The sequence below is a fragment of the Rhinatrema bivittatum genome, chromosome 1, assembly GCF_901001135.1.
Source record: "Rhinatrema bivittatum chromosome 1, aRhiBiv1.1, whole genome shotgun sequence".
NCBI lineage: Eukaryota > Metazoa > Chordata > Amphibia > Gymnophiona > Rhinatrematidae > Rhinatrema > Rhinatrema bivittatum.
This window is the reverse complement of record NC_042615.1, coordinates 387,473,977-387,487,760: the sequence shown is the minus strand read 5'-3', so window position 1 is coordinate 387,487,760 and position 13,784 is coordinate 387,473,977. Positions and strand designations below refer to the sequence as shown.

General features: G+C 43.4%; 1 protein-coding gene across 8 annotated transcripts in view; it reads right to left on the bottom strand.

Moving 5' to 3' along the window:
- Positions 1-13,784, bottom strand: part of RBPMS (RNA binding protein, mRNA processing factor) — a 589,352-nt gene that overhangs the window by 222,834 nt on the left and 352,734 nt on the right. For all 8 annotated transcript variants that reach the window (XR_003856672.1, XR_003856668.1, XM_029601505.1 and 5 more), the window contains exon 5: positions 6,269-6,419. Coding sequence is in view for 6 of the 8 variants with exons in the window: in XM_029601505.1 (XP_029457365.1) it covers positions 6,269-6,419 (151 nt within the window). In the remaining 2 variants the exon portion in view is untranslated. The remainder of the gene's footprint in view (positions 1-6,268; positions 6,420-13,784) is intronic.

Sequence of the window (13,784 nt, the reverse complement as noted above, 5' to 3'; positions counted from 1 at the left end):
GCCAGAAGGAAGAGTTTTGCTGCCCGTTTCCTGCCTGAGGAGGAACATTGAGAACTGTGTTCCTGAAAGGATTCCTTCCATTGTGGGATTCGAGAGAGGAAAAAGAGAGACATTGGCTAACCGTGAGTAATACCAACTTGACACTTATTGAGGACACCCTTTTGGAGCCTTCACCCCTGAAGAGAGAGAGAAAGTCATACTCTCTGTTTTATCTACTTTTACCAGTTTTGGAGGGGTTTTCCTGCCCTCGCAAGGGATACAGTGCCAAACTGGGAACATCATTTCATCCAAGCCCTAGAGGGTGAGTGTTTCCCATGCCCTGGTGATAAGAGACCCATACGTAGATAGAGACAAGGACTATGTTAACTGTGCCATACACTTTTCTGATTTACCTTCACAAAAGATTGCTTTGGACACTCAAATCCGGGTCTCCGGTGTTTATTGGTACTTGCAGCACACACAGTGGGAAAAGCCATATGCCTCTCCCAGGAAAAAAGAGTTTTGAAGTCACCTTGGTCACTCCAGGCCCAGAAGGAAGAATTCCTTCCCCCCACCAACAAAGGACTCAGGCCCTGGCGAGCCCTGTGTGATCCAGCCCCACGGATTACAAATATATTTATGGTTCCATTGGTTTCAAGCAGTTACCGGAGATGAGATTCCATAAATCAGGACCCTACCAGCGGGGCTTGAAACCACTGCCTGTGGGAGCAGCAGGCTGGAGCATTCCAGGCAGAGCCCTGCTCCCTGTGGAGAGCTTGGGAATTAGTATTATAGACTATGCAGTAGCATTGCCTAGTCTGAATTACAAATCTGCTGATTAAATTTGATGCTTGTTCTTTACACATTTAGGGGACAATATTCAGCCAATGGCCGGTTTACAAAGATAGCCAGATAAACTTATCTGAGTAATTTTGTTGGGATATTCAGTGGCTTTGCCATGCTGCCAAATATACCCACCTCTCTGGAAGATAATTGCATAACGTCATCTGATTAACTTTAGGACTATTCTATGACCAGAGTTAGCTGAATAATTTAAAAAATGACCTGGAATTTTACTCAAACAGATAATTAAGAACAGGGCTATTGGTTGATGTGAGGGTGCCCTGAGCAGCTGGTGTGGGATGGGAGGTGCCCCTCCGACAACATGGCCAGCCCGCTGCAGAGAGCAGTTACCTGAGGCATTCTCCCTCTTGCCCAGCCTTGGTAATGGCTCTGATTAATAATCTTAAAGCACTCCCTTCATAGGAATGCAATTCAAAAGATTCAGAGGTAGGGGTAAGGAGCAGCAGTGCTGCTGTCCCTCTAAAGACTATGTATAATCATGTCATATAGCCTACAGAAACTCCATGATTGGTTCTCTGCAGAAGAGCAGTGCTTAATACTGTCACAGAAATACTTCATATGTTTTTATCCCCAGGAAAAGGAACAAATTACTGTATTGCATTTTAAGTGTGCTCCATTGTTATTTGAAAAAAAAAAAAAAGAAACAGAAAACCTCTCTGCTTCTTTCAATCTAGCTTGATGTTACCCAGGTAGAGAGTCCCTCAAGCTAGGTTGAGAGAACCTTGCCCAAATCTAATCTTGGAGTGAGTTTCCTTACTCCGAAGGCCAGCAAATCTTCACAAGAGACCAGTGTTCTGTTCGTAGGTGTCACGTAGAATGTCAAAGTGGCCCCTAACCCCCTACACTCTTACCTAAACCCCACCTTGAGTTACTAGGTGGGCCTACCATAGGGATACAAATACCTACCTATGGGCCATGACATTATGGTCTCTCTCTCTCTCTCTCCCCCTGAAATAGGACTTATGGGAGACATCGCAAATGGCAATGAAACCATACATCACAGCTCTTCGCAGACAGGCTAACACAACCCACTCTCCGCCCCTAACTCCTCCTATTTTCTGAATTTGTATCACACCATACGATATGGTGCGATCGCATGCGTTAACGGAGCTTTTCGCATGCGAAAACGCCTTATCGCATTTTGATAAATGACCCCCTAAGTTACTAAAACAAAACAAAAAACAGGGTCCCAAGATTAAAATCAAAAAATTATCTGTGCAAGTCCCATTGCACAGAAAATAGGAAAGCCCCATTCAAAACGGCAATACACATCACAATTTTTAGTTGTCTGCTCCATTCTACATAGTATCAAAATGGAATGGAATGGAATGGAACAACTCCCCTATGAGGAAAGACTAAAGAGGTTAGGACTTTTCAGCTTGGAGAAGAGACGACTGAGGGGGGATATGATAGAGGTGTTTAAAATCATGAGAGGTCTAGAACGGGTAGATGTGAATCGGTTATTTACTCTTTCGGATAGTAGAAAGACTAGGGGGCACTCCATGAAGTTAGCATGGGGCACATTTAAAACTAATCGGAGAAAGTTCTTTTTTACTCAACGCACAATTAAACTCTGGAATTTGTTGCCAGAGAATGTGGTTCGTGCAATTAGTATAGCTGTGTTTAAAAAAGGATTGGATAAGTTCTTGGAGGAGAAGTCCATTACCTGCTATTAAGTTCACTTAGAGAATAGCCACTGCCATTAGCAATGGTTACATGGAATAGATTTAGTTTTTGGGTACTTGCCAGGTTGTTATGGCCTGGATTGGCCACTGTTGGAAACAGGACGCTGGGCTTGATGGACCCTTGGTCTGACCCAGTATGGCATTTTCTTATGTTCTTATGTTCTTATGTATGAAGAATTATCCACCAAAGAATCCTATAAATATCTGAAAAATAAAGGATTCTGAGGAGGAAAATGAAAATTCAGAAATATCACCTTTTCACAAAGCAGGAGCTTCACATCCTATCAGGAAACAGAAGTTCTTACTGTTATTAAACAAAAACTTCTGAAGCGAAATCGGATTACACTCAAATTTAGAGCCTGGGAAAAAAAATTAAGCTGGAAAAAACTCACCTCAAACACAAGTCCATCTCCCTCATTCACAGGTCGATACAGTAAAGTGTGCTCCGTCGGAGCGCACTGTCAGCCTGCTCTGGACGCGTGTTTTCCCTTACCCCTTATTCAGTAAGGGGAGGAAAACACGCGGCCCACCCGCGGCACCTAATAGCGCCCTCAACATGCAAATGCATGTTGATGGCCCTATTAGGTATGCGCGCGGGATCCAGTAAGTAAAACGTGCAGCCAAGCCGCACATTTTACTCTAAGAAATTAGCGCCGACCCAAAGGTCGGCGCTAATTTCTTCCGGCGCCAGGAAAGTGCACAGAAAAGCAGTAAAAACTGCTTTTCTGTGCACCCTCCGACTTAATATCATAGCGATATTAAGTCGGAGGTCCCCAAAAGTAAAAAAAAGTAAAAAAAAAAAAATTTGAATTCGGCCCGCGGCTGTCGGGCCGAAAACCGGAAGCTCAATTTTGCCGGCGTCCGGTTTCCGAGCCCGTGGCTGTCAGCGGGCTCGAGAACCAACGCCGGCAAAATTGAGCGTCGGCTGTCAAACCCGCTGACAGCCGCCGCTCCGGGCCAAAAGGAGGCGCTAGGGACGCGCTAGTGTCCCTAGCGCCTCCTTTTCCCCGTTTTTCCCGTGTCACCTCATTTAAATACTGAATCGCCCGCACCGGCGAAGGGCCGGTGCGTGCGCCAGGAGAGCGGGCGTTCGTCCGCTCTCCCGCGGTCTTACAGTATCGACCTGTCAGTGATTTCAGGCCCAAGAAGCCAACATTTTGTGGCACACTGATGGACTCCAGCTTCCTGTAAAAGTTAATATACTGAAAGTGAACTATACTCGCTGAATTCTGCTTTAACTGAGGAACAAATGAACACTGCATTCCCAGCCAGATAAAATTCATATAAATAGCAGCATCTTGACATGCTGCAAGCAAACTAAGATACACATTTGCTGGCCCCCATCTCACGTGGCCTGTCATATGTTTTGGGATGTCTACTGTCCCACTAATGCACCGCAAAATAGATAGTAACAAAGGCAACATGCGATGCAGGGGACAACCCCACCCCCGAAACTAATAGCGCTTATCACATGCAAATGCATGTTGATGAGCCTATAGGTTATTCACACTGAATACTGAAAGTAAAATTTGCAGCCAAGCCACACATTTTACTATCAGAAATTAACACCTGCCCAAGGGCAGGCGTTAACTTTGAAAGCACCGGGAAAAGTGTACAGAAAAGCAGAAAAAACTGCTTTTATGTACATCCTCCAACTTAATATCACAGCGATAGTAAGTCAGAGGCAACAAAAATAAAAAATGTAAAAAATTAAAAAAAATCTGCCCAGCGTCCATTTTCCGAACCTGTGGCTGTCAGCGGGTTCGAAAACTGATGCCGGTAAAATTAAGCATCGGTTGTCAGACCCGCTGACAGCTGACTCTTCCTCTAATTTGCGCCCGGCCTAATTTAAATACAGAATTGTGTGCCCAGGAGAGGTGCCTGGGCACGTGTTGGGAGAGCTGGCGCTCAACTTGGAGCGCCGGCTCTCCCGCACCTTTTATTAAATCGGCCTGAAAAAGAGGCAAATAGCATGCACAACTGCGTTTCAGACTTTGAACGCATGCTAGTTGCTTGTTTTTCATGCATTATTTTACATATGCAAATCTAATGTATTTCACATCAAATGTATTGTGTATAGTGTTTTTTTTAAATATCTATTTTATGTATGTATTCAAGCGTTATGTATGTTTTATGTTCAAGTTTTATGTATGTATTCAAGCGTTAGTTTTATTTCCTTGTAAACCGGGGTGATATGTATATTATACAGGAACCCCGGTATATAAAAACTAATAAATAAATAAATAAATAAATAAATAAATAAATAAGCTGCAAATCACGATCTTATGTGCGCTTAACAAATAATTCTAAATAAATAAATACATTCAAAATTCTGAGCTGAAGAATAATGTAAATCAGCTCATTAGCTATATTTGCACAGTTAAATTTTGTGGAAAAATTGCACAGATGTGATTTTCTGCAAAACTTAACTATAAGGAGGCTTTATTAAGTTTCTTTTCAATAAAGTCTGTGATTTTATGGGCATTTTACTGCAAACAAAATGCCTCAAACTTGACTTGCACATCATGCAAATGGACCTTTACTACTAGAAAAATATGACACGTTGATGGCCCATTTCCATAATCTGCAATGCAGGCTTCATAGAAAGAGATAGAGAGAAAGCAATATCAATAAAAAAAAAATCAGATTGTTTTTCCATCAGTACATATTATATGCAACAGCGCAGAATTGACATCAGATCGATTGATCAATTATGGAAAAATGTTCATCTCTTAATAAGAGAAAAGGTTTTAAATCAAAGTCGTCACGTAATCCACAAGTGTTAACTGTATTCCATATAAAAGCTTGGACTTAGATTGCTTGTCTCTGACTTGTGCATGAACAAAACAGACATATCTTTACATCAGGAGGGTGTATAACAAACTCTTTGCTATGCAGTTTTGCTTTTTGATGGCACAGCACTGGCATGAATCACCAAGTGCCAGTTATGTTGGATACACTTGCTCTGAATGACTCAATTTATTTGGCCTCTAGGGAACATCTCCATTCTTAGCTGAGGTAGAACCATGCCAACACTACTATATATGGAAGCGTAAGATTTAATGGCTCAGTTGCCTACTATCAGAGTTCCAAAAGACCTAATTTTAAACAGCACCCTCAATCCATTTGCATTCCTTTGAATTTAAGCTTGCAACACACCTTCACTAGTACAAAGAAAAAAAACTCTCCCCAAGCCAGCGATATGCTGCTGGGGACTCTTAGGAGCCCCTTGTTAGATTATTTTATATAAACATTATATATACCACATTGACTAACGGATGAAAGCACAGCACATCACAACTCCAAATCAACATCATAAGCTCATTTTTTTAAAATAAACTTTTGAGCTTTTAAAAGAATAACTTGGAATGCAGATAAATATGATCATTCTCACAAGTAATTCCTCTTCCTCTTCCCTCCCACAGAGTTATAGGGGGAGGAAACTAGGCAGAGCAGAAGCACAGGTATGACTGGAAGAATTCACAATCATCAGTAAATTGTAACAGGAGAAATGGTGTAAATCTGTTATGCATAGTAGGTAACAGAATTCATTCTGGATCTTTCCGTGGTATTCTCAACATTTGTTAGAGATTTTTTCTTTTTAATTTCTTCTTAGACAAGACTGTTGCTTTGAACTTGCAACCATTACAAAACACAAAACATTTTCAAGCTACTATTATCTTGCCATTTCTTGTAATAAAGCCATCGAAAACAAAAAGAAATACAAAAAGAGAACTTACACTGCTCCCTAGTAATGAATTGAGGTACGGGGCTCAGCTGAGGGGCACTAGGGTTCGGGGTTCCCACAAGCTTGCTCTTGGCCATCTTCGTGTTTGCTTTAGCAAATTCTAGCCGGAGCGTTTGGGGAATTTCAGGATCAAATCGGATTCCCTGCAAGAAAAAATATGTTACTTGAATTAAATAAAAAAAAAATAGATCTATAGATCTAGTAAAATACAATTTTCTGAGAATAGCTGAAGGTGAATACATTTCACTAAAAGGAGAGCAAGCATTAATAACTCACTTTGTGGCTTTCAGCACAGTGGGTCAAATGTATCAAGCACTAGGGATGTACAGAGGTAAAAATTTCATTTCATTTTTTTTGTTTTGTTTTGGGGGTGGTGTTCATGAATTTTATTTTGTTTATTTCATTTAAAAAAAATGAAAACAAAAGATGCATTAAAAAAGTAAAAGAAACAAGGCTTCCCAAAGCATCCTGTCCTCACCACCCATTCCTCCCACCTGAAAAAATGCCAGGGCCAAGATTATCCATGGCCTTCATTTACCTGGTCCGGAGGAGATCCGCCAACAAGACCTAGGCTCAGGCTGATGCTTCGGCCTTGCGTAGACCTAGGTCTAGGCCCTATGCAAAGCCCAGACTTCAAGGCCTGGTCCCGACACCTAGGCCCAAGTCAAAGCCTCACCCTTGTGTAGACCTAGGCTGCAGTAGGTTACTGCACACTCACAGCCCAGGCCTTACGCAAAGCCCAGGCTTGGAGGCCTGGTCACAGGCCTGGTCACAGTGCCTGGGCCTAGGTTGGACACCGTGACCTCTGACTTGGCCCAGGCCCAACACCCAATGCCAATGAATTTTCCTTGGAATTTAAATCATTTCATTTTGAAAACAACCCAATTTTATTATTTCCTATTGCATTTCTTCTGAATGCACATCCCTATCAAGCACTGGGCTGGACCTTGAATTTTATTAAAGATTTGAATTATTAAAGATATCAGATATGTGAAGAATCACTTATCTATCATTGCAAAGCCAGGTAAAATAGTAAGGATAATGTAGGTCACAGTTCAGCACCAAAACCATATCAAGGGTAGTGTGGTATCAGTAATAATCTGCACGTCAGTCTCTCACCAACATTACATATAAAACAGCAGGAAGACCAAGCAGGTACAGCATGGTTGGAACATCAAAGTCCAGCTTGACAGGAAGTGACTGGAATTCTCTATGTGTGAGCAATAAGGATTCAGATTACATTAGATTGGCTGAACTTGACTTTAAGAGAGCAACTTAACTTTCTTAGAAAAGTGAGGGCTTTTATCTGAGCTATGTCAAGCACTGGTTTGCTCTTCCTTTATTAGAAATGCAATAGATATTTTATGAGAAAAATGTGTTTTAACAGCAACATTTCCCATGGCAAATTGCAGTACCTATATTTTTGCTCATGATTGTTCTGACCACACTGTCACAAAATTGCTGGTTAGGTTAAAAGAAGACCAGAAATCCACGAAACCCACACTTTTTCTGATTGCCTGACAACTCTTTCTACTTGATAATTCAGGAGAAGGTGAAACACCCCTGTGCATCTGTAGCCAAATCTGCTGCAAGGAAAATAAATTCTACCCAATCCTAAATATGGTGATTCATTCTGAATTGCTGGATTAGCACTTTTCCATATCATCTAGTGATATTATTGTTCCCATAGATAAAATTTTGATTAAAAAATTGTCCAATTTATTTTTGGAACACCCAGTCAATATGTCCACCTCTCTTATTCTACACCTACATTTAAATAAATACAAACAGAGAGAGGAAACAGGAAGCCCTATAAAATCGGGCTGTGTGCGATTCCAACCTCGAGAGAGCAAGGAAAAGAAAGGAGAGACCAACTTATTACCCCCAGCTGAAAGAATCCGGGGCGTGCGGCTGTCTGCTGAACCCGACGGTGAACAGACAGCTGAGACTGGTGACGTCAAGGAGCGGACCCGGAGAGAGGAAACAGAAAGCCCTACAAAATCGGGCTGTGTGCGGCACGCAGCAGACGCAGGCGTGCCGCCCAAGCCGCGCGTGCCCAAGGGGCGCGCGGCATGTCAGGCTTAGCCTGGCTTTGCCTGGATTCTGCCTGGATTCGCCTGGGACCATTCTGAAATGATGGATTGCTAAAGGTAAAGATTTTCCTTCTTCTTACCTGACTTTTCCTACGGGTCAACTTGCGGGATATCTTTGGCAATATAGTTAGAGGAAGCGGCAAATATTTTCTGGTTATAGTTGGATTGTTTAGTTATGCCTCTGAAGAGGAAAGGGAAGGTGAGGGTGTTTCCCTCTCTTCCACTACCTTCTCCTATACAATTAGAGATTAGCCGCTTCATGATCTCGCCTGCATCTAACAAGGCAGATACCGAGGAGCCTGATGTGCCAGCCAGTCAGGGAGGACTGGCTGTGTCGGCAGAGGAGGCCTCCCTCAGTCCTAATACAGGACTGCCACCGGCACAGAGGAGTGGAAATGGGATTTTTGGAGAAGCTTCCGTAGAGATCATCACTTCCAGCTCTGGAGAGGGAATATATGATACCCGCATTAAAGATCTGGAAGCTCAGGTAGCGATGGGTGTTGATGGAGCAGAAGGAGATTTCCTTGTAAATGTCTAATTACAAAGCAAGATGAAGTCTTTATTTTCTTTATACCTGATCATCTGAAAAATTTTCTGGAACAATGGAAAGTAACAACCTCATCCCCTGTGTCTAAAAATAAGTAATGAGTATGCAGGTTTCTGTATTAGCCCTATTGTTTTAGTATCTTTAATGTAATATTCTCCCTAAATTTTCCGATATCCCGCATTTCTCTCAAGATTGTTTTGAAATGATAATGGTTTAGAGCAGAGCTTTCCAAAGTGTGTGTCGCGACACTTTGGTGTGTCGCCTGAGGTGTGCCGGTGTGTCGTGCAAGCCCGGTGCACGTGACACACCGGCAAGTGGGAGCCAATGCGGCCGCCGGTGGAGCTCATCCCACTGGCGGCTGAGCAGCGAAGAATCGTTGTGCTGTGTGCCGCAGACACACAGCCGGAAGATCGGTAAGGCCGTGGTGAGTTCACGTCACCACGGCCCGAAGAAAAAGGGCACGTCTAAACGTGCAGGTGCTCCGCCTCCTTCCTGCCCACGCGGCCCCGGAAGAAAAATGTTGCCGGAGCCACACGGGCAGGAAGGAGATGAAGCAGCCGCGTGCAGAAGAGGAGCCGCGTTGTTGCAGCGGGTGAGAAGAGGCCCGGTAGCAGGGCCCCCACCGCGGATCGGATCGGCCCGAGAAGATCAGAGTCGCCTCGATTGGCCCGAGAAGATCAGGGCCGCTGCAGAGCCGATCCTGCAGCGACCCATGAAGAGGAGGCCCAGAGGTAAGAGAGAGGCTGAGGGCCCGTAGAGTGCGTGTATGAGCTGAGTTGAGAGATTGGGTGCCTGTATGAGCTGAGCTGAGTTGAGAGATTGGGTGCCTGTATGAGCTGAATTGAGAGATTGTGTGCGTGTATGAGATGAGTTGAGAGATTGGGTGCCTGTGTGAGTTGAGAGATTGGGTGTGGGAGTGAGGATCTCAATGTTTGCAGAGACAGCATGTGAGAGCCTGTGTGTGTGTGTGAGAGAGACAGCATGTGACAGAGAGAGCCTGGGTGTGTGAGATTCAGACAGCATGTGCAAGAGAGAGACTGTGTATGAATGATTGTATGAGAGAGAGAGAGCATGTGAGAGTGAGAACCTGTGTGTGTGTGAGAGAGAGAAAGCATGTGAGAATGAGAACCTGACTGTATGTTTGAGGGAAGAAGATAGATGGAGAGAAAAGAAATAGAAAAAAAGACAATATGAAATGAATTGGCAAAAAAATAAGAAAGGGGAGGTGGAACAAAAAAGCCTGGGACCAACCGATTAGAAAACTAAGATCAGACAGCAAAGGTAAAAAAAAAAAAAGAAATAAATTACTTTTTACTGATTGGCACATGTAATCTTTGTTAATGTCAAGAGTAGCATTTTCTCTATGCGGATCTCACAATGTACGAGATCAACATGGAGGAACTGGAAACCCACAGGGCCTGCACAGAGGAGGCAGCAGAATGGGCTTCAGTGCCAATAGCAGCAATCAGCGCCTCCCCAATAGCCATGTGGTATCAGTGGCAGCAGAGGAATGAGAGAGGCTCCGAGGTTGCTGGCAAAAGAAAGAGAGGGGGTCTGCCTTTAGTGTGTGCATGTGTATGAATGGGTGCCTGCCTGGGGGTGTATGTGTGTGAATGGATGGGTGCCTGCCTGGGGGATGGTGAGGGAGTGGTGTGAAAATGAATGGGAGCCTGCCTGGGGGTCAGTTTTAGTGTGTGAGAATGACTGGGAGCTTGCCTGGGTATGTGTGTTTGTGTGAGAATGATTGGGAACTTGCCTGGGTGTGTGTGTTTGTGTGTATGTGAGGGAGCCAGAGAGAGTGTGTATGAGAAAATCAAGGGGAGTAAGAGTTTGTTTGTGGGGTGTGTGTGGAGGGGGAGAGAGTGTCTTAGAGCCTGAGAGTGTGTCAGTGTCTGTGAGAGCGAGAGGTTATGGTGGGTATAAGAGCATGAATGTGTATGTATGTGACAGTGTATGTGTGAGAGAGAATGGACATGTGAGTCTGTGTGAGAGAGGATAACCTCTGGGAAATTGTAAAAAATGTATATGATTTTAATTAATAGAAATTCTATTTATCAGTAGTTTTAAAATATTCTTTTATTAGTATGGTTTTACTATTATAACTGATGCTTTATGTTTTTTGATTTTGTTTGTTTTATGAGGAATGGTGGTTTTGTTTTTCCATTGTTAATACACAGAGTCTGGCTTCTTGGAGTTTCCAGTTCAGTTTTTGTCTAATTTGTGCGCCTTTATTTTGTATTCTGTATTTGGTGAGGGTCTGTCTCTGCTCTATGTGTGTGACCATGATGAGAGATTCTGCTAGCATAGGGATCTATAGCAATCGGGTTTGTTTTGTTTCCTCAGTAGGTGGTGTATTGGTATTCTAGGACCCAGTGTAATAGTTACCCATGCTTTTTCACAGGTAGGGTTATTGTTGTTTGAGTCCTTGGTGTTATTACTGTTATGTTACAATGGGATTGCAGTATAGATTTTGAGTGTCTTTTTTGCGAGGTTTTATTTTAGTTCACAATGTGCCTGGCAGTGGAAGGTGTTTGTGCTGCTGTTACTGTGAGGTGACACCAGCATTTGAAAATATCTTTTAGTATGATGAGCTGTAAGGGAAAAATCCAAGCTCCATTGTTTGGGGGAATTTCAGTGGATGCACAGAGTTACAGAACTGGAGGTGCAGGATTTATATTGACATTCTGTCCCTTCCTATAAATTCCAGATTTCACTCTCATAGCCATATAGAATTAGTTGAATGAGGCTATCAAATAATTATATAGGGGTAGATTTTAAAAGAAGCGCGATCAGCCTACTTTTGCTTGCGCATCAGACTCAAGCAAAAGTACGCTGGATTTTAGTAGATACGCGCGGAGCCGCGCGTATCCACTAAAATCCTGGATCGGCGCACGCAAGGCTATCGATTTTGTATAGCCTGTGCGCGCCGAGCCGCGCTGCCTCCCCCCGTTCCCTCCAAGGCCGCTCCGAAATCGGAGCGGCCTCGGAGGGAACTTTCCTTTGCCCTCCCCTCACCTTACCCTCCCTTCCCCTACCTAACCCACCCACCCGGCCCTGTCTACACCCCCCCTTACCTTTGTCGGGGGATTTACGCCTCCCGGAGGGAGACGTAAATCCCCGCGCGCCAGCGGGCCTGCTGCGCGCCGGGCCGCGACCTGGGGGCGGGTACGGAGGGCGCGGCCACGCCCCCGGACCGCCCCGGGCCGTAGCCACGCCCCCGTACCCGCCCCCAAAACGCTGCCGACACGCCCCCGAAACGCCGCGACGACCGGGCCCGCCCCCCGACACGCCCCCGACACGCCCCCCTCCAAAAACCCCGGGACGTACGCGAGTCCCGGGGTCTGCGCGCGCCGGTAGGCCTATGTAAAATAGGCTTACCGGTGCGCAGGGCCCTGCTCGCGTAAATCCGGGCGGATTTACGCGAGCAGGGCTCTTAAAATCCGCCCCATAGTGTGAAACTGGCCAGCTTTTTAAAATTATGCAGAAGACCCTTTGGACTTTTTTATTAACACCAAATATTCAAAAGCTGTGTTCATCCCATCAAGCTCATATATCTCATTAAAGAGGTAAATTGAATAACACAAAAACTTTGTTTTATTATTGTTACTCATAAATTATAACAATAACATTAATCTTGGAATATTATATATTTTTAATATAAACGAAAGGTTTTCATAAGATATGTTGTGTCGTGAAACATTTTATTATGTATATATTTAAGGAAACATACATAAATTGTCGAAATACATTTCGTTCATTTAACCTTTAACCTCCGGTTTGCTTGTAGACTAATTACTGTGTCCCGAAATTATGTTTGTCTAAAACGTGTGTCACCAACATGAAAAGTTTGGAAAGCTCTGGTTTAGAGTGACTATTAAGAAATAATTAATATAACTTTTGATGAAAATACTTCTTAGTTATCAAACCATGCTTTTTTTGGTGTTTCTGTAAATCATTTTATATGTGATTTATTAGAAAATTTATAAATAAAGAATTAAAAAAAAAAATACAAACACACCCAGAGAAGAGGTTTTTACCTCTATGCCTTGGGTCTTGGAGGTCCAGTCTCCCAAGTTATCAGAGAATACATGCCCAGCTTTGTAAAATATTGTGAGACTACGTGAGGATTGAGTATGACTTCTGCATTTTTTCGGCTAAAACCCTGAAGCAGAAGCTTCACGTTTCTCTGTGCATGAAACTTTTAGGGCCTCATTTTCAAAAAACATTTATACACTTAAACTGTGTAGGTGGGCTTTTGAAAATGGCTACAATATGTTTCATTGAATTGTCAATAGGTTTTACCTGCACTGAACATAGATGAATGGCTTTTGAAAATTGCTACAATAGTATGCTGCATTTACATGCGCAACGCCTTTGTAAATTCACCTGTATTTGTGCACAAATCATGTTTTATGTCAGAGATGGCTAACTCCAGTTCTTGAGAGTCACAAAGAAGCCTGGTTTTCAGGATATCTACAGTGAATATGCATGAGATAGATTTGCATACAAAGGAGACAGTGCATGCAAATCTATCTTATGTACATTCATTTTTGCATTCAACCCCCTATAATCAATGCAAGGATATAATGAGCCATCCTTTTTGGAGACAAAGATGAAATCTGCCCTGGCAGAAAATGTGGAGGGCCTGATGAAACCCTCGTCAAAGTTTTCTTTGATATACTCTGACATTGCTTTTGTCTCTGTGGTGGATAAAGGGTATACTCTCCCATGAGGCAGTTCGGTATTAGGAAGCAGATCGATGGCACAATGGTACACTGTATGGGAAGGCAAAGTCTCCACCTCCACCTCCTTCTTGGAGAACACATCAATGTAATTGGTGTACTGTGGAGGCAGCCCTACCAGAGATG